Genomic DNA, 21,600 nt, shown 5'->3' on the forward strand with positions numbered 1-21,600 from the left:
TTGTCAGCAACATTACAAATTCTCATTGAATGAGTTTGTTTTGTATACCGTACATGGCAATCTATTATCTTTCAAATTCAGCTGTTTTACATTAAGGAGTTTCAAAGCGTGCTCTTAGAAGCACCAACTACTACCTTTATTAACCAATAATCTCATTGCTAACTTGGAGAAGAGACTCAGAGTTAACGATTGGATAGTCTGTTATCTGCTCAAAACTTCTGATCCAGAAAACAAAGAGCAGCAAAGTGTAAGGGTCTGTGTCCTACAACACCCCCACCATCACTATGTTGTCAATAAACCTCAGTGTCTTCAGCACCGAAGAGAACACCTTGCGGGTGAAGTTGGCCTTCCCAAACTACATTCAAGGGCGTACCAGCGGCCTCTTGTACACTGCACGCAACTTGCTAATCCACTGACATCAATTGGTCATTGTTTAAAACTGGCATCATATAAATTGCGCAAAATGTGCAATGAAAGTTCGTAAGGGAGCTGTCCCCAACTTTGTAAAGTCATTGCAGTGCCAAGATAAACTGTCCGGTACTCGTATGAAAACTTGCAACAATCGGCTAACTTTGGCCAGCTCTCTGCATTAAAAACAGTTTCATAAATTTGTAATTTAGAACTTTTATGATAATCTTTAAACTATTTCCCGCAACGTGACGTAAACAGCAATTAACTTTTGTACAGTGCCTGTGGTGGACCCTCCAATCTGTGTTTCCTCTCCGTCTTGGTTGGGATTATAATTTTAGAGGAAATTCCTGTAAATAAAAGTCAGCAGAAGAACATTTGCAGTCTGTCTTGAATGAGAATCCAAAGAGTTAAATCTCACGTATTGTATTTTAACATAATTCTTTTAAAAATCTGTCAGGCAGAGGGTCCGTGACAAATTTTGACACACTTGGACACAAAATGACCATCACTGGAGTGTGATTGAGATTTGTCTGCAATGTGTAACTGGGTCATAATCTGCTTACTATTTCCTGTTGGAAATTGTCTCCCCAAAGCTGTGTCTACTATGCAACATTAAGATACGCTTAAGACAACTGTACAGACAAGCAAAGTTGCTCACCATTGGCTTAACCATTATTATCCAGTGCTTAAGTAGTGTGCTAATTTCACAGTGTTCCCTCCCCATTTGTGTGTGCTGGAATTTCTTTCTGTAAATTCAACAATGTACAAATTATAACAAAGGAAATTTGAAATCAAGTAATAAATTATATTTATAAGTAACTTGAAACATAACTAAAAGTGTCTGTTACTTATTTTAACCTTTGGAGTAGGAATACTGTAAATGAGAGGACCCTGGGTTGTTCTGAGCAATGTTTAAAATAGGCGTAGAGCAGAAAGTGGAATCTTTTGGAAAATATGTGAGAATGTGCATGAATTATAGCACCCTTCAAGGTGCTCAATACCCCAAAGCACCTTCCAGCCAAGGAATAACCTCTGAAATGTCGCCATGTAGGGGAAATGAAAGCCAATTTGTGCACAGGAAGGTTCCACAGGCTGTAACGAGATACGTAACCAGATTGTCAGTTATTAAGAAATAAAGACAACAAAAGCAGGAGGTACTTTACAGGTTGGGCAGTGAGAGAGGCAAAGTTCAGGTCAGTGACCTTTGGGCAAAGTTCAAGAACAAAGAACAAAGAGAATTACAGCACAGGAACAGGCCCTTCTGCTGGATTCTCCGTTTTGGAGACTACATCTCCACGCTGGTGAGAAAACGGTGGTATTTCACACCAGGATAATGGATGTAAAATGGCCACCGATTCCCCGTTTTGCTGGGGGCTGGCAGGGAGGCATCGTGGAGCTCGCAGCTCCAGCTGCCAATGCGGCTCCCAGCACTTCCAGTTCAGAGGCCGTGGATGTGCACAGCGGCCGCTGCGCCGTGCTCCATGGCGGACTCAGACCTGGATTCCCAAAGCAGTGCCCATCGGCCGCTCGCGCGCCCCGGACCGCCCGCCCACAGTGCCCCCAGCCCCAATGAAGCCCCTCCCCCTCAGCCCGCCGATCGGCCCTCCCCAACTGTGGCAGCTCTGGACTGAGTCTGCAGCTGCCACGGTGAGTTCACAAAGGGTGTGAGCACGCGTAACCCACGCCGTCGGGAACTCGGGGACGGAGCATCACGCGGTGGGCCTCAGGCAATGGCCTGAGGCGGTGGATAATCGGTGCGGCGTACTCCTAGATTACACCGTTATTCAGGGGCGGAGTATTCAAAAACTGACGTCACTCCCAATTTTAGCGCCAAAACGGATTCTCCGCCCCATCGCTGAAAGCAATTTCGCCGTTGGGGAGCGGAGAATCCAGCCCCAGGTGTGTGACTTTGGGCAAAGTTCAGGATTGTGACATTTATCACAGCTGATTGTAAGATTCGGTTGAGGGATAACTATTGGCGATGAGAGCACAATGAGCTCCTTTCTCTCTTTGGAGTAGGGAGTGTCTTTTTTCTATCCGTCTAAAAGAGTAAAGAGTGTTTCAGTTTAACAGGTCATCCTGAATACAGCACCTCTAACCTGTGCAGCGCAAGAGACCAGGGGCGAAATTCTCCCCCAACGGCGGGATGCCCGCCGACTGGCGCCAAAGCCGGCGCAAATCAGACGGGCATCGCGCCGGCAAAAAGGTGCGGAAGTCTCCGCATCTTTGGCGGCCTAGCCCCAACATTGAGGGGCTAGGCCGACGCCGGAGGGATTTCCGCCCCGCCAGCTGGCGGAAATGGCGTTTGTTGCCCCGCCAGCTGGCGCGGAAATGCGGCGCATGCGCGGGAGCGTCAGCGGCCGCTGTCAGTTTCCCCGCGCATGCGCGGGAGCGTCAGCGGCCGCCGAAAGTTTCCCGCGCATGCGCAGTGGGGAGAGTCTCTTCCGCCTCCGCCATGGTGGAGGCCGTAGCGGAGGCGGAAGGGAAAGAGTGCCCCCACGGCACAGGCCCGCCCGCGGATCGGTGGGCCCCGATCGCGGGCCAGGCCACCGTGGGGGCACCCCCCGGGGTCAGATCGCCCCGCGCCCCCCCCCAGGACCCCGGAGCCCGCCCACGCCGCCTGGTCCCGCCGGTAAATACCAGGTTTGATTTACGTCGGCGGGACAGGCAATTCCTGGGCGGGACTTCGGCCCATCCAGGCCGGAGAATCCAGCGGGGGGTCCCGCCAACCGGCGCGGCTGGATTCCCGCCCCCGCCCAATCTCCGGGAGCGGAGACTTCGGCGGGGGCGGGGGCGGGATTCACGGCGGCCAACGGCCATTCTCCGACCCGGCGGGGGGTCGGAGAATGACGCCCCAGGACACTATCCTCCCAACACCCCTAGAAATGAGCTGAGGTCCAAATTTTTCTCACTGACACTTCGGTAGCAATCATTAATGAATTATTGACCATATCAGACCAAAACCACTTAAACTCATTTCACAAAGGAAATTTTTTACCTGGCAGGGTTTGACCTCAAGGGCCCAGGTCTTAAAGGTAGTTGTCTAGCCCACAACATTGTGGCCACAAGATTTATAAAGTAAGCAACTCATTTCTCATGTTGTTTGGTCTTGTTGCCTACTCACCAATTGTTGCACGTCTGACATGTGGGACTTTGCTTAGTTTGACGTCACACTCTTGCATACACTGGAAGTTCTGGTTCTCTGTGACACGCAGTCAAAGATCTCAGTGAAGGCGCTTAATCAAGAACTGTTCCTGTATCGGAGAGCTGCGCAACATCAGCTGGAGGAGGTAAGCTGACACGATTTTATTGGCATTAGTGAGAAGAAAATGTTTTAAAAATAAACTTCAAACCAGCTTGTGGTGTGGGCAAGATCAGAATTGAAAAGTGGCCCCTTAATCTGAGCAATCATCTCACTCCCCAATTGCATTTCTATAGCACCTTCCATGATGGGCCATCCTCTGGCTGAAGAAATTCCTCGTCATTCCTGTTTTAAAGGATCGTCCCTTTAGTCTGAGGTTGTGCCCTCTGGTTCTAGTTCTTTTCTACAAGTGGATACATGCTCTTCACATCCACTCTATCCAGGCCTCGCAGCATCCTATATGATTCAATACAATCTCCCCTCATCCTTCTAAACTCCAATGAGTACAGACACAGAGTCCTCAACCGTTCCTCATATGACAAGTTCGTCATTCCAGGGATCATTCTTGTGAAATTCCTCTGGACCCTTTCCAAGGCCAGCACATCCTTAAATACGGGGCCCAAAACTGCTCACAATACTCCAAATGGGGTCTGACCAGAGCCTTATACAGCCTCAGAAGGACATCCCTGGTCTTGTATTCTAGCCCTCTCAACATGAATGCTAACATTGTATTTGCCTTCCTAACTGCTGACTGAACCAACACGTTAACCTTAAGAGAATCATGATCAAGGACTCCCAAGTCCCTTTGTGCTTCTGATTTCCTAAGCATCTTCCCATTTAGAAAATAGTCTATGCCTCCAAACCTCCTTCCAAAGTGTATAACCTCATACATTTCCACATTTTATTCCATCTGCCACTTGTTTGCCTACTCTCCTAGCCTGTCCCAGCCCTTCTGCAGCCCCCCTGCTTCCTCAATACTACCTGTCCCTCTCCATATCTTTGCCTCATCTTTCCTTCTTCCAGATCATTAATGGATATTGTGACAAGTTGTGGTCCCAGCACCAACCCCTGAGGCACACCACTAGTCACCGGTTGCCATCCTGAAAAAGACCCCTTTATCCCCACTCTCTGCCTTCTGCCAGTCAGCCAATCCTCTATCCATGCCAGGATCTTGCCCTTAACACCATGGACACTTAGTCTCCTAAGCGGCACCTTGTCAAAGGCCTTCTGGAAATCTAAATAAATCACGCCCACTGGTTCTCCTTTGTCTAACTTCCTTGATACCTGCTCAAAGAACTCTCAACAGATTTGTTAGACATGACCTCCCCTTGACAAAGTCATGCTGACTCAGTCCTATTTTATCATGCACTTCCAAGTACTCTGCATCACATCTTTAATAATGGACTCTAAAATCTTACCAATGACCGAAGTCAGACTAACCAGCCAATAATTTCCTGTCTTCTGCCTCCCTCCCTTCTTAGACAGCGGTGTTACATTAGCCACTTTCCAGTCCTCTGGGACCCTCCCTGCCTCCAGTAATTCCTGAAAGATCATCACCAATGCCTCCACAATCTCCGCAGCTATCTCTTTTAGAACCCTGGGGTGTAGTCCATCCGGTCCAGGTGATTTCTCCAGCTTCAGACCTTTCAGTATCCCCAGAACCTTCTCCTTGGTAATGATCACTGCACTCACCTCTGCCCCCTGATTCTCCGGGAGCTCTGACATCCCACTGGTGTCTTCCACCGTGAAGACTGATGCAAAGTAACTATTAAATTTGTCTGCAATTTCTTTGTTTCGTATTTATTGCTTTTTTAGTTGTCCTCTGCTTGCTTTTAAAGCCTTCCCAATCCTCTTGCTTCCCACTAACTCTCGCCACTTTGTATGCTTTTTCTCTTGCTTTTATTCTGTCCTTGGCATCCCTCGTCAGCCATGGATGCCTTGTCCTCCCCTTAGCATAGTTCCTCCTCCTTGGGATGAATTTCTGTTGTGCCTCCCGAATAACCCCCCAAAACTCCTGCCATTGCTGTTCCATGGTCTTCCCTGCTAGGCTCCTTTTCCAATCAACTCTGGCCAGTTCTTCCCTCATGTCTTTGTAGTTACCCGTATTTAATTGTAATACCGTTACATCTGGTTGCAGCTTCTCCCTCTCAAACTGCAGGCTAAATTCTATCATATTGTGTTCTCCTTAGGAGTGCAAATCAGGAGAGGTGTGGCACAGTGGTTAGCACTGCTGTCTCACAGCACCAGGGACCCGGGTTCAATTCCGGCCTCGGGTGACTGTCTGTGTGGAGTTTGCACATTCTCCCCGTGTCTGCTTGGGTTTCCTCTGGGTGCTCCGGTTTCCTCCCACAGTCCAAAGGTGTGCAGGTTAGGTGGATTGGCCATGCTAAATTGCCACATCGTGTCCAAAAGATTGGGTGGGGCTGCTGGTATACAGGAATAGGGTAAGGGCCTGGCCCTAAGTGGGGTGCTCTTTTGGACGCTCGATGGTCCGAATGGCCTCCATCTGCACTGTAGGGATTCTATGAATTCAGTACTCCTTGCTATTAAGATTTATGCATGGCGAGGCATGGTTGCAATTCTGGAGGGAATTCCGCTGTCAGGCGGCCATTTTGAGCAGGCTCCCCGATAGCGAAATCTTGTGGCCGGCTGCACCCCCCATCCACACCGCAAATCAGTTGACTCCCCTCCCCACATCACAAAGCAGTACCCTAACCCCGGATTTTCTGGGGGAGCCCCCCCCCCCCCCCCCCCACTTCCCCCAGGTATGGGGGCAGGGTGACCCAACTTGCCCCTCGGGGACTCCCTAACTATGGGGACCCCAAATTAAGAAACTCCCCATAGAGACCCCTAGCGTCGATCCCAATTTTTAAATTCTCCGCAGCATTGGGGAGCCTCCTACCGGCGGTGGAGTATCCAGGCCGATATCTCATTGGGTCTGTTCCTGTTAGTTACTGAATTGGGCATTGCTGTGACTCTTTACTCAGCCACAATGTCATCAGCATCCCACTTCCAGGTGTCTCAGCCAATCAGAGACTGTGGGCGAGTGGGTGGGATCTGTTGAAGAAGGCTTTCTGGTTGGAAAGGATCCTGGAAAGGGTTAGAGTGCTGCCCCCATTGCAGAGGAAGCAGAGGATTAGCAGAGCTCACCCCAACCAGAGGACACCTGCACCACGACCTACAGAACCCTCCCTGGTTCTCTGCCCCTCTCAGGGCAGAGGACTCACCCAGTGACCCTGACCCCTCTGGATCACCCGTTGTCTCCTCCTGGTGAGACTGGCAGTGCAGGCTGCCTCTGCCACCACCTCCCAGGCCGTGTTCAGGAGGGCAGGCTGGAGTCTGCGGCCCACCCTGGGGAAGAGGGTATTCCACCACTCCTCACTGGCATGGAGCTGTGGGTCCACCTCGGACCTCTGACCTCAGTGGGGGCGGGGGGGGGGGGGGGGGCAGATTTTCTCTGAGCCATCTTGGTGGCTGCAGTGAGTGTGTGGTAAGTGGAGCGTTTCTCCAGCTGCCAGGCTCTCCAGCTCCAGTAGTTAGAACGCCCTCTGGGCCAGGAATTACTCCGAAGTCACGCTGGCTCAATAGCATGCCCTGAATTGCTCCCCGAATAGCGCCCCCCAATGGGAACGCGAACTGCATGCAATTCAGTCCCAGCGTCAACACTAAGGGATGAGTTCTCTAGTCCCCCAGCCGTGTGGTTCTTGGTGGCACGGCCTCGTCGACAGCGGGATTATCCATTCCCGCCACCAGCCAATTGGATTTCCCATTGTGGCCACCAATCGCCGTCGGGAAATCCGCAGGCACCTCTGGCGGAATGGAGAACCGCGCGGGTGGAGAATTCGCCCCTTCGTCCCTCAAACTGAGAATTCTGCCCAATGACCGAAGAGATTCAAAGACCTGGGAAGGGCAGGAGAGATGAGTGGAGTAACACTTTCAGGTGCCAAGCCCCATCCTCTGAGTTTTCCAGCATTCTCCTGCACAGCTCTCCTCCCAGCAGCACACCTGGCAAATCCACTCAATCCTCCCCAGGCACCGCTTCCCATCCCCATCTGGGCAGCCAACCCTCGCACTCCCACCCATCCAGACCTCACAGACATCCTCCACAAATGTATTTCCCTTGACTCCACACAATCTATTTCTAATACACTAAACTTTGTGTTCTTCGTCCAAACAGAATTTCTAGGGTGGGATTCTCCTTTCCAGGGACTAAGTCCCCACTCTGGCGGAAAAACCGGCGCGAACCACTCCGGCGTCAACAGCCCCCGAAAGTGCGGAATTCTCTGTACTTCCGGGGGCTAGGCGAGTCTGCGCATGCGCTAAAGGGCCGGCGGGATCCCGCGTGTGCGGACCGCCCCAGCCGACTTATCTGCCAGGTCCCGCCGTGTGGGACCATGTCCAATCCACGCCAGCGGAACTGGCCAGAAACGGACGGCCGCTCGGCCTATCGGGGCCCGGAGAATTGCCGGGGGGGGGGGGGCACTGCCAATGGCCCCCGATCGGCGTGGCCTGAACCTCGCCCGAAAACCGGTGCCGGAGAATACGACAGCCGGTGTCAGGGTGGCAGGGCGGGATTCGCGCCGCCCCCCCCGGGGATTCTCCGATCCGGAGGGGGCGGAGAATCCCGCTTCATGTTCCCCTTATATGAATTCACTTCACCAACAGGAAACCATTACAAAGTTATCTGGAAATCCTATCTCCATACCGTATTATTTAGCACTTTTATGTATGTCTTAATGTACTGTTGAATATTTAGAACTAAACAGAATACTGTTCTTCTAAGGAAGTGGGATTAGAGTAACTAACAGTTGGAATCGGCCTGGATCACAGGTACACTTCAAAGTTTTGCTTCCCATCAACTGAGGTTAGCGTACATCTTGTTGAGTAAAGTTAACATAGTCGTGCTGTTTGTAGTACTGCACAGAGTGAAACAGAGAAAATAGCCACACACACAAAGTCACCAGTTGCAAATGCCGCTGTCTGAATTTGTTTATTAGGGAAATGGGTAAACACAGTACATATTTATAGCATATACAACTAATATTCTGGATTCTAATCCCTCTGATTTACAACTATATACAGTTTAAATAAGGCACTGTTCCCCAGTCAGCTGTGGCTTAAAAAAAAATCTCATCTGTACAGACGTAAAAAAAAAACAATGCTTTGTTTCCAGTTATACAATGGAGAGAGATGTTTCTGTAGCATCCCAAATATACCACATTCTCTGCAAAGTTCTGGTGTTCCAACATTGTCCCCGATTTCAAGTTGCCTGACACACAGATCGGAGAACGACGCCAACGTTCTGTTGGGGGGGGGGGGTGGGTGTTGGGAAGGAATTCTAGATCCCTCACATCATGAACTTTACAAGTCATCTATATTAGAGGCCCACGGGGCAGGATTGGCATGTCTCCCATACCATACCCATGTCCTGCCTTGGTTTTCATCGGGGTGGGGTGGGGTGGGGGGGGGGGTCAGATATTGGGGGATGGTTGGAAGGAGGAGCTGGTGAGGTTTGACAGTGAGTGCACAAAGTGCACAGGACTGATATTGCTCACCATTCACCAGCCTAAAAGAAAAATGTATGGTGACTTAAAGACAGTCTCCACAGAGCACGTTATGATTCTGTTCACTCCAGCAGCGGATGGACGTATGTGGAGACCTGAACGGGAGGGGTTACAGATCTGAAATGGATTCAGATGAATGAAGAGAGAAAGATAAGGATGCATTCAGGAACTGCAGGAGCACATTCTGCTCAGACCCAACAAACCCAAACGGTCTTTAAGGCATTGTTTGAAAAAAAAATACACACAAAAAAATACGCCGCCTCGTGCTTTTGCCTGCCGCACCAACTCTCCTTAGCAACAGGCTTTTCGATTGTCCAGCAACTGGCTCTTGTTCACAGTCCCTGTAATGACACAGCTTCACACAAGAATTCAACGTTTCCTTCCAATGTTGGAACAGTTACTTTCTTCCCTCTCCTATCAGAGTGACAAGTACATCCCATAACAGTCAAAGAGCCAACTCCAACTTTAGTGAATTGTAAATGAGACGGGCACAATGGCTTTGCCAACCGACTGACCACAGGGTACAATTGTGTGGTTCAAGGCATTTATTTAATAGTTTGAGCACAGATACTATATTAAAGATGTACCAAAAAAATAACCATCCCCCTCCAAGTGACAATGAGGATTACCCTCAGCCCATAACCCAAATCAAAATTGACACGAAGATGAAGTTAATTTTTCAGTGATATACATGAAGGTTAAACAGTGGAGGCACCTTCACTCTTGCCCCATTCTTGTGGCTTTTACCATCACCAAGTGCATTGAACATCTATAGAATTGGAGGAGGGGTATTTAATCAGTGGTCTAACACCAGCGGTGTTTGGAGGTAATGGGGACTGAGCGGGGGTGGGGGGCTAGAGTGAAATGACACACTTCAGTGACGTGGGTTTTTAGTTTGGCCCAGCGAGACCCAAGTGAAGACAGCTGTACCCCGACCGCCCAAAATAAGTTCAAGTCCTCTGTCCAACTGAGCTCGAGTCATCCTGGCTGTCAGCACAAAATGGTCTCTAATAGTTACTGCTACTTAGAATGTGTGAGAAAGGGAAAAATGTAACTCGACGCATCTCCTGATGCTGGTGTTAAAACAGGGATGATTGAGACAGAATAGAGGGGCCTTCACTTTGCAGCTCACCTTCGACAGTTCAGACCAGAGTCCGCTTGCTGCTAGCAGTCAATGATGCACCATTCCAGTATTTGCGGTCCAGTATTCCGGGGCGACAGGGTGGCATAGTGGTTAGCGCTGCTGCCTCACAGTGCCAGGGACCCGGATTCAATTCCTGCCTTGGGTAACAGTCTGTGTGGAGTTTGCACTTCCTCCCCCCCTGTCTGGGTGGGTTTCCTCCGGGCGCTCCGGTTTCACCTCACTGTCCAAAGATGTGCAGGTTAGGTGGATTGGCCGTGCTAAATTCCCCTTAGTGTCCAAAGATGTGTGGGTTAGGTGGGGTTATGGGGATAGGGCGGGGGCCTGGGTAGGGTTCACTTTCAAACGGTCGGTGCGGACCCGATGGGTTGACTGGCCTTCGTCTGCACTGCAGGGATTCTATGATTCTACTGTCGATTCGAGAAACCGAAAAACGCTCGGCCAAAATTAAGGGGAGAAAAATTGAGGCGATGAAGAAATGTAAAGCTCCCATTGTCTCCCCTCAACGTGTGGTGGCCAATGGGGATAAACGCCACATCGGGCAGATTTAAAAAAACCATAAGGGGAATATTGCCCAGTTTGTGTTCAAATGAACTTGCGATGAAGCAAAATTGCAACATTTTGGGTAGCTGGAGTAGACGGCATGGCCCCTTGCAGCCGGCTCACCATTCAGAAAGATCATGGCTGCTCTTCTGTCTCCACTGCACTTTCCTGCCCTGTCCCATTATCTACCGACGGTGGGTCTACTGGAAATGGAAAAGTGACTGATATAGTCTGGACCTAAACCATTTCGGAAAAGGTTAGTGTTCTATTTGGGAACTTGTCCTTGTCAAAAGTGTGTGTGTGTGTGTGTGTGTGGGGGGGGTGATAATCCACAGCTAAGGGAAATTTGAAATAATCCAATATTTATTACAGGGGAAAAAAGAAACAAGACCGTTTCAATGCACAATATACCCTGCGAATTTACCACAAACCTCTTCAGGAACACCAGTGTTCATTTTGGAGCAACTTCAAAGGGTTAAATCATTCCTGTATTTTTTTTATTATCCTTTCCTGGGAAGTGGGGGATACTGGCAAGATCAGCATTTATTGCCCATCCCTAATTGCCCTTGAGAAGGTGGTGGGACTGGTTCTTGAACTGCTGCAGTCCATGAGCTGTAGGTACACTCATTGTGCTGTTAGGGAGAGAATTCCAGGAATTTGACCCAGTGACAGGGAAGGAATAGCGATATATTTCCAAGTCAGGATGGCGTTGTGGTTGGGAGGTGAAATTGCAGATGATGGTGTTCCCATGTGTTTGCTACCCTTATCCCTCTAGCTGGTTTTAAAGGTGCTACTCTGGGGAGCCTTGGTGAGTTCCTGCAGTGCATCTGGTACACACTGTACGTCAGTGGTGGAGGGAATAAATGTTTAAGGTGGTGGAAGGGGTGCCAATCAAATGGGTTGTTTTGTCCTGGAGGGTGTCGAGCTTCTTGAGTGTTGTTGGAGCTGCACTCATCCAGGCAAGTGGAGAGTATTCCATCACACTCCTGACTTGTGCCTTGTAGGTGATGGACAGGCTTTGGGGAGTCAGGGGATTTCTACCTCTGTTGTGTCAGCATTACAGATCAACAGCTGTACTCCCCCAAAATTAATGAATGTGGAAAACAATGTGATAATGAGCAGATAGCTCTTTTAAGATGTTGCTTAAGGGATAAACATTGGGCAGGGCACTGAGGATATCTTCCTGCTTTTCGTCAACACAGTTTCATGGGAACTTTTATGTCCCTTAGCAGGCAGTTGAGTTCAACATCTCTTCGGCTAGGTGGTGGGCTGAATTGTCTGTCCAGCGACGCTGGAATCAGGCAACGCGATTGGGAGGAGAATTGCACGTCAGCCGAAAATCGAGGCCGGCGCCAGCTGCCTGACGGAATGCCATACTCCGGTGCCTCACTGTGGTGGCAATGCACAGGCATCCAAATTATACATGAAACGCCATTATCATTAACAGCCCCGACCCGCCAATTTCCGGGCCCCTCACGATGCTCCACCTCCGCCTGGAGGAATTACCGACGGCGAGGTTCATTCGTGCTGTTTAAAATCGGGAAACAGGAGCCGTGGCTGCAGAGAGAGAGAGAGGGGGTACAGAAAGCGTCCAACATCACCATAGCGTGCTGACAGTTGTGTTGCTGGCTGGGGGGCTTCTGCCAGGGGTGAGGGGTGGGGGGAGTAGCAGGAGTGCGGCCAGGAGGTGGGCTGTGGGGTCAGGGTGGACGGGCACGGACCACCATTGCCACAGCCTGCGAGGCAGCCTCGCGGCTGCGCACGGCGCTGATTGCCTGCTGTGAACCTAGCGCCACGGGTTGTATGGATGCCTCCCCCAGGTCACCCCCCTAGGTACCCTCTGGCCTCAGCTGACCCATCAATGGGATGGGCGTGCTCCAGCGCAACCTGTGACATCTTATCGGCTGGGATGAGTGTGTGCGGGGAGTAGAGTGCCTGTACGCAGCTCCTGCTTGTCAGGGTCTCCAGTGCTGATCCCGACGGATCACACAGCAGCCTGCGTTGGAATTGCACTAGTTCCACATGACGCCTGTGCGCGCACATTAGGACGGCCTAATCGCTCCGGGTCCGACACCGTTTTCGGGGCCGTAAAACTCATGCGATTCAGTCCTGGCGTCAGCACTTAAATCTCTGAAACAGAGAAATCGGCCTGGTATCTCTGACCGTGCAGCACTCCCTTACTACTACACTCGTGTTAGCTTTCCTTTTACGCACTCAAACTCTGCAGTGGACTTGAACCTGGGACATTGTGATTCAAAGTAAGAGTGCTCCCACCTGAACCACTTGAAGATGGTTTCGCATGGCTGCACATTTCAGGTGCACACATTGCAATCCAATTCACACATCGCTGTGGGTTCCAGTCAATGCTGTACATTCCTTGTCAACATGTAGGCCAAAGATGTGCAGTTTAGGTGGATTGGCCATGCTAAATTGCCCCATTAGTGTCCAAAGGTTAGGCGGGGTTACGGGGATAGGACAGGGGATTTGACCTAGGTAGAGTGCTCCTTCGGAGGTCCGGTGCAGATGCGATGGGCCAAATGGGCTCCTTCTGCACTGCAAGGATTCTATGATTCTCTATACCATTTCCTTAACACAAGGACCACCCAGTGCCCTGCAGTCAGCGGATTGCCCAAGCACACATTTATTAGAGAAAAACACCCACATGATTCCACAGTGGAGCAGATAGCTGTGGACAAACTGCCTCACAATAACCTGTGTTAAGGAAGCCCCAGCTCTCACTGTCTCTCCTCCCCGCTGTCTTCAGAAGCCCAGCTCAGCTCAGCACCATACCCAGTGTCAGCGGTGAGAGCAACCCAGTCAGCTTATGTCCATCTGAGTCAGGTTAAGAGTTGGCTTTTTGCATCTCTCATTGCATAATACTTCTCAAAAATAAAAACAAACAAGCGAGCAGCTTTCACAGAAAGCAAACGTGCAACCTCCCTTGCATTAGACTCGGAATTCCTGTTGCTTTTGACACTATGCAAGCGGGAAAATGCCCGTGGATGCCATTTCTGGTGGTTGCGACAGTTCATTTCTCCCTCATTAATCAGCCCACCACCCTACGGGTGGCGGAGATATTGAGATGAATTTTTAAAAAAAAGAAAGGTAGTTTGGAACGGAGCAAAAGACTGTCAACTTTCCCAGCTGTGGTGGGTTAGGTGCTAGGCAAGGGTCACTCGGACTGAGCAGAGTTCTGGTGTTGCATCAGAGCTTTATGTCTTGAGATTCGGACATTTTAGCCAAGGTTTTCTTCACACGGAGGGCTGTTAGCCGGGAGGCTGGGTTGTGAGCCCAGCTTTCTGCCATCACTTTCCCCATTTGTCTCAAACACTGAGGAGGCAAACACACAAACAAGCCGGTGAAGATCACGAGTGTGGCAATCAGCCAAAGCAAACCGTCGGTTCTACCGTTTTTTTTTTTTTGCCGCTGTTGATGCCTGGTTTCTCTTAACTAATATCCAACAATTGCCTCATGGAAGCAAAATCAGAATGCTCAAATCCCTCCATGGCCTCACCTCTCCCTATCCCTGTAACCTCAGCCCACATAACCCCTCGTGATCTCGTCACTCCTCGTGCTCTGGTCTCTTGTGTACCCCTGATTTTAATCACTCTGAAACTCGGGGTTTGAGGGAGTAATCCCACATAGTTGGACTTGGCATGCTGAAGGCATGGTGGACAATTGCAGAGTGAATCCCATGTTCCAGCTGTCAGTCTTGGGAGAGGGAGCAGGAGGAAGTTGCAAAGTGAGGGTGGACCAAGGCCATGGCGTGATTTAAGTACAAATTAGAGCATTGCTGAAAAAAGGAGACAGGTTGGGGCTTTTTGTCTTGCACTCATTAGGACACCTTCCAAGAATATGATGAGTGCAAGATGGGAAGTTTTGACAGCCTGTCTCTTTTTTCAGCAGTACTCAAGTTATGTACTGCCAAACAGCACATTAGAGTTGTAAGGCGGCTGGAAGCAAGGAATGATGTCATGAAAGGACACAACCTGGGGTGGGATAGGATAGAGGCGGCAAGGATTTAGATGTGCGATTCCCATTCCAGCCTCCCTGAACAGGCGCCGGAATGTGGCAACTAGGGGCTTTTCACAGTAACTTCATTTGAAGCCTACTTGTGACAATAAGTGATTTTCATTTCATGTTGTGACTCAATATTACTAAGATACTGGCACTCAGCAGAGAAGGGGATTTCTATTCATTGGTCTGGGGTAGGTTGAGGCAGGGCGATATATTGTCTTACTACCTCAGTCACCGACCTAATGCGAGTCGTTAACCAGCATGCACCTTACCTCATCACTAGTCCATCGATTGGGGAAAGATGGTCTCAGCTGCTTGATGCACACGACTTCCCTCATATCTTCAAAGGATGGGTCACTGGGCACCAAGTCGTGATACGGGAGCTGGTACTCTTCAACAATGCCTGCAGACAGAAATGGATGCTGAACTGACAAGATGCACTTGAGCAAAATATAAATCCTAGAAATTCCAGCTCCCACCTCAGTGTTTCTCTGGCAAGTGAGGCCTGCTCTCAAGGATACGCCGACCTTGGTTTCTAACCAACTGTGCAGAACAGGCCCAAGAACAGGCACATCTCAGTTCTCCCTCCCTGAACTCCTGCCGGAACTCAGCTTGGCAGCCTGGCTCCGGATATCATCGGGTTATTGAAGGAAGCGTGACACAAGAGCGGTGGAAACAGGGAGCATAGAAATGATAAAAGCAAATTACTGCGGATGCTGGAACCGGAAACAAAAACAGAAAATGCTGGACAATCCCAGCAGGTCTGACAGCCTCTGCGGAGAGAGAACGGGAGCGAACGTTTTGAGTCCGGATGGGTCTTTGTCAAAGCACAGAATGATCCCAACTCTCGTGTAAGCGTGAGCTGATTCCACATATTTTTACCTCACAGTGTGATGTTCTTTGCTTTCTTTGTAAGGATGGCTTGGATGTGTAGTGTTCAACAAAGAACATAAAGCTATGTTAATTAACAAAGCTGATTTATCAACACTCAGTGGTTAGCACTATTGCTTCACAGTGCCAGGGTCCCGGGTTCGATACCCGGCTTGGGCCACTGTCTGTGCGGACTCTGCACGTTCTCCCCGTGTCTGTGTGGGTTTCCTCCGGGTGCTCCGGTTTCCTCCCACAAGTCCCGAAAGACGTGCTGTTAGGTGAACTGGACATTCTGAATTCTCCTTCAGTGTACCCGAACAGGCGCCGGAGTGTGGCGACTAGGGGATTTTCACAGTAACTTCATTGCAGTGTAATGTAAGCCTACTTGTAACAATAAAGATTATTATTATACTTTAAACTAGATTTGAACGTATTCCCAAGTACAAAGCTTGCTAAAATAAACTATGCTAGAACTATATCTACAGAACTGCACAATACACAACTACTCTCTGTCACGCCTAAACACCTTCTCCCGGAATCAAGGGTTGTCACGTGATCCACGTGACTGCTCTTGAGCACCATCTGGTGGGTAGATGTATTTACATGAAATTGTTAACCCTTCATCTCCCATACAATATCCATATTGTTCCATAAAGAAACAATGGGAAGGAGTCTGTTGTGAAACATAGCCATAAGCTGATGTCCTGTGTGCCCAGGTTGACAACCTGCAGGCATCTCAAGCAGCATTGGAAGTCGCAGTATGTATCAAATGTTGGGATTGTCGGTCGCTGTTCAGAAACTATCGTTCAAATAAAAATAAGTGCGTCACATTTTTACAGCTGTGAGCGAGTCCGCAACATGCTTTTTATTGATTTCACACTGCTGTTCCTCCCCAGCCATTAAAAGCAAGCTGTAAAGTATTCTGTCCTGTAATTAACTTCGCCTGATGGGCACTGCTCTCCCTGCCTCTCCCCCTCTCTCAAACAGTTCACAAATTGAAACTCCCCCACTGCACACGCATCTATTTTATCCAAACAGCTCTAAACTCCACTCCCAGTTACTATTTGTCAGGCATTATATGACTTAGAAAGCACAAACTCACATGGCCACAGCTACCAACTTATTTACGATCGAGATCCCAAATTCCTCACGTGCAATATTGCTCTGAAAGTTATTCCTCTGTTACATTCAGAAGCTGGCAAATGGGGCAGCTTTGGGCAAGGGGAGGTGTTGGTATAGTGGTATTGTCACCGGACCAGAGTACCGAGAGTAGTGCTCTGGGGACACAGGTGCAAATCCTGCCGTTGGTGAAACCAGAGTTCACCAAAATAAATCTGGAACTAAAACTCTAATGATGACCATGAAACCACTGTTGTAAAAACCCATCTGGTTCACTAATGTCCTTTAGGGAAGGAAATCTGCTTTCCTTACCTGGCCTACATGTGACTCCAGACCCACAGCCATGTGGTTGACTCTTAACTGATCCTCAAGGGTCCTTAGGGATGGGCAATAAATGCTGGCACAGCCTGTGGTGCCCATGTACAGGCCTCTTAACAGTGGTCAGGACGAGGGGCACAAAATGCACCACGAAATAGAAAGGGCATGTCAGAAAGGCAAGGTCACAGTGATCATGGGGGACTTCAATATGCAGGTGGACTGGGTAAATAATGTTGCCAGTGGACCCAAAGAAAGGGAATTCATTGAATGTTTACAGGAGGACTTTTTGGAACAGCTTGTGATGGAGCCCACGAGGGAACAGGCCATTCTGGACTTAGTGTTATGAAATGAGCCAGACTTGATAAAAGATCTTAAAGTAAGGGAACACTTAGGAGGCAGTGATCATAATATGGTAGAATTCAATCTGCAATTTGATAGAAAGAGGGTAGAATCAGATGTAAAGGTGCTACAGTTAAATAAAGGTAACTACAGGGGCATGAGGGAGGAACTGACGAAAATCGACTGGGAGCAGAGCCTAGTGGGAAAGACAGTAGAACAGCAATGGCAGGAGTTTCTGGGAGTAATTGAGGACACAGTACAGAGGTTCATCCCAAAGAAAAGCAAGGTTATCAGAGGGGGGATTAGGCAGCCATGGCTGACAAAGGAAGTCAGGGAATGCATCAAAGCAAAAGAGAAAGCCTATAATGTGGCAAAGAGTAGTGGGAAGTCAGAAGATTTGGAAGGCTACAAAAACAAACAGAGGATAACAAAGAGAGAAATAAGGAAGGAGAGGATCAAATATCAAGGTAGGCTAGCCAGTAACATCAGGAATGATAGTAAAAGTTTCTTTAAATACATTAAAAACAAACGGGAGGCAAAAGTAGACATTGGGCCGCTCCAAAATGACGCTGGTAATCTAGTGATGGGCGTCAAGGAAATAGCTGAGGAACTAAATAAGTATTTAGCGTCAGTCTTCACAGTAGAAGACATGAGTAATATCCCAACAGTTCAGGAGAGTCAGGGGGCAGAGTTGAATATGGTAGCCATCACAAAGGAGAAAGTGCTAGAGAAACTAAGAGGTCTAAAAACTGATAAGTCTCCGGGCCCAGATGGGCTACATCTAGAGTTCTAAAGGAGATAGCTGAAGAAATAGTGGAGGCGTTAGTTATGATCTTTCAAAAGTCACTGGAGTCAGGGAAAGTCCCAGAGGATTGGAAAATCGCTGTTGTAACCCCCCTGTTCTAGAAGGGACAAGAAAAAAGATGGAAAATGATAGGCCAATTAGCCTAACCTCAGTTGTTGGCAAGATTCTAGAATCCATCGTTAAGGATGAGATTTCTAAATTCTTGGAAGTGCAGGGTCAGATTAGGACAAGTCAGCATGGATTTAGTAAGGGGGGGGTCGTGTCTGACAAACCTGTTAGAGTTCTTTGAAGAGATAACAAATAGGTTAGACCAAGGAGAGCCAATGGATGTTATCTATCTTGACTTCCAAAAGGCCTTTGATAAGGTGCCTCACGGGAGACTGCTGAGTAAAATAAGGGCCCATGGTATTCGAGGCAAGGTACTAACATGGATTGACGATTGGCTGTCAGGCAGAAGGCAGAGAGTTGGGATAAAAGGTTCTTTTTTGCAATGGCAACCGGTGACGAGTGGTGTCCCGCAGGGTTCAGTGTTGGGGCCACAGCTGTTCTCTTTATATATTAACGATCTAGATGACGGGACTCGGGGCATTCTGGCTAAGTTTGCCGATACAAAGATAGGTGGAGGGGCAGGTAGTATGGAGGAGGTGGGGAGGCTGCAGAAAGATTTAGACAGTTTAGGAGAGTGGTCCAAGAAATGGCTGATGAAATTCAACGTGGGCAAGTGCGAGGTCTTGCACTTTGGAAAAAAGAATAGAGGCATGGACTATTTTCTAAACGGTGACAAAATTCATAATGCTGAAGTGCAAAGGGACTTGGGAGTCCTAGTCCAGGGTTCTCTAAAGGTAAATTTGCAGGTTGAGTCCGTAATTAAGAATGCAAATGCAATGTTGTCATTTATTTCAAGAGGCTTGGAATATAAAAGCAGGGATGTACTTCTGAAGCTTTATAAAGCACTAGTTCGGCCCCATTTAGAATACTGTGAGCAATTTTGGGCCCCACACCTCAGGAAGGACATACTAGCACTGGAGCGGGTCCAGCGGAGATTTACACGGATGATCCCAGGAATGGTGGGCCTAACATACGATGAACGTCTGAGGATCCTGGGATTATATTTATTGGAGTTTAGGAGGTTGAGGGGAGATCTAATAAAAACTTACAAGATAATGAATGGCTTAGATAGGGTGGACGTAGAGAAGTTGTTTCCATTAGCAGGGGAGACTAGGACCCGGGGGCACAGCCTTAGAATAAAAGGGAGTCACTTTAGAACAGAGATGAGGAGAAATTTCTTCAGCCAGAGAGTGGTGGGTCTGTGGAATTCATTGCCACAGAGGGCGGTGGAGGCCGGGACGTTGAGTGCCTTTAAGACAGAAGTTGATAAATTCTTGATTTCTCGAGGAATTAAGGGCTATGGAGAGAGAGCGGGTAAATGGAGTTGAAATCAGCCATGATTGAATGGTGGAGTGGACTCGATGGGCCGAATGGCCTTACTTCCACTCCTATGTCTTATGGTCTTATGGTCTTACGTCCCAGAAACTAATAAAAAAAAATCACCACCCTTCCCCTCCCCCCAACTCCCTCAAGTAATTTGTACAAATCATGGAAAACAAATTAAATTAACACAAGACCAAAAAGAAACCCTTCAGGCCTGTTCTGCCACACTTTATATTAACTATATAAAGTATATTAACTCCATACACCACCTTGGTTCAACAGCTCATGTTACTCGTAACACCTAGTGACAAAATTCTCAGCCCTGTTTTCTTATTTCCTCAGGTGCCTCACCCCCTCCCTATCTCTGTAACCTCCTCCAACATTACAAGCCTCTGAGGTATCGGTGCCACACGAATACCGTCCACTTGCACATCCCAATTTTAATCGGCCCACCATCACTAAACGTGCCTTCAACCATCCAGGACCGAAGCTCTGGAAGTCCCGCCCTAAATCTCTCCACCTTACGACCTCACCTTCTTCCCTCTTTTAAGACGCTCCTTAAAACCACTAACTTTGGCCGAGTTTCTAGCTCCCTATGTGACATGGGGCGAAATTCTCCGGTATCGGCGCGATGTCCGCCGACTGGCGCCCAAAACGGCGCAAATCAGTCGGGCATCGTGGGCAAAGGTGCGGAATGCTCCGCACCTTTGGGGGCCGAGCCCCAAACTTAAGGGGCTAGGCCCGCGCTGGACGAATTTCCACCCTGCCAGCTGGCGGAAAAGGTCTTTGGTGCCCCGCCAGCTGGCGCGGAAATGACATTTCCGGGCGGCGTATGCGTGGAAGCGTTAGCGGCCGCTGACGGCATCCCCGCGCATGCGCAGTGGAGGTAGTCTCTTCCGCCTCCACCATGGTGGAGACCGTGGCGAAGGCGGAAGGAAAAGAGTGCCCCCACGGCACAGGCCCGCCCGCGGATCGATGGGCTCCAATCGCGGGCCAGGCCACCGTGGGGGCACCCTCCGGGGCCAGATCGCCCCGTGCCCCCCCAGGACTCCGGATCCCGCCCGTGCCGCCTTGTCCTGCTGGTAAGGTAGGTGGTTTAATCTACGCCGGCGGGACAGGCATTTTAGCTGCGGGACTTCGGCCCATCTGGGCCGGAGAATCGCCGGGGGGGGTGGGGGGGGGGGGGTGGGGGGGGGCAACAACCGGCGCGGCGCGTTTCCCGCCCCCGCCGAATCTCCGGTGCCAGAGAATTCGGCAACCGGCGGGGGCGGGATTCACGCCAGCCCCTGGCGATTCTCCGACCCGGCGGGGGGTCGGAGAATCTCGCCCCTGGTGTCAAATCCTTCTTGATATAACACTCATGTGAAGCGCCCTGGGATATTTCATTATGTTGAAGTCACCATATAGACGAACGTTGTTGTTCTTTCCGAACAAACACCTGCTTGTCTACTCCCTGTGTCTTGATACTGTGATTGGAGTCTCCCTGTGTGATTAGAGTCTCCCTGTGTCCTGATACTGTGAATGTCTGTGGAATCTGTAACTGTTTTTTTTACAATGTTTGAAAAGGAAGTTTAAGGGCTTATATCAATCGTAAAAGGGGTCAATTGTAATATTCTTGGATCATAAGGAGTATGGTCCATGTGACCTGGCAACCCTTGACCTGGAAACAGTACCAACAGGAAGGAAGTTAAAATGGGAGCCAGGTGGCCAGACAGAAAGGAGAGCTGCAGACAAAGGAGAGAACAGAGAATGCACATTTGCTTGGAGTTGTGTATGCATATTACAGTTAAATAGGACAGAAAGTGAAAGATAGAGCTAGAGTAGAGATTGCGAATTGGACGTTTTTACTGCAACATTTTTACCAGAGCCAAACAGACCGTTTAACGGGTTTATTGAAGGG

At 49.3% G+C, this 21,600-nt stretch overlaps 1 protein-coding gene across 8 annotated transcripts in view; it reads right to left on the reverse strand.

Annotated features, from left to right (window-relative positions):
• Window positions 1–8,527: 8,527 nt before the first annotated feature.
• bmpr1ba (bone morphogenetic protein receptor, type IBa) overlaps window positions 8,528–21,600 on the reverse strand; it is a 631,073-nt gene continuing 618,000 nt past the window's right edge. For all 8 annotated transcript variants that reach the window (XM_072495308.1, XM_072495309.1, XM_072495306.1 and 5 more), the window contains 2 exons: window positions 15,091–15,221; window positions 8,528–14,131 (listed from right to left, as the gene is read on the reverse strand). In XM_072495308.1, the coding sequence (XP_072351409.1) occupies window positions 14,006–14,131; window positions 15,091–15,221 (257 nt within the window). In that variant the 3' untranslated portion in view covers window positions 8,528–14,005. The remainder of the gene's footprint in view (window positions 14,132–15,090; window positions 15,222–21,600) is intronic.

Source organism: Scyliorhinus torazame, chromosome 3 (assembly GCF_047496885.1).
Source record: "Scyliorhinus torazame isolate Kashiwa2021f chromosome 3, sScyTor2.1, whole genome shotgun sequence".
Lineage (NCBI taxonomy): Eukaryota > Metazoa > Chordata > Chondrichthyes > Carcharhiniformes > Scyliorhinidae > Scyliorhinus > Scyliorhinus torazame.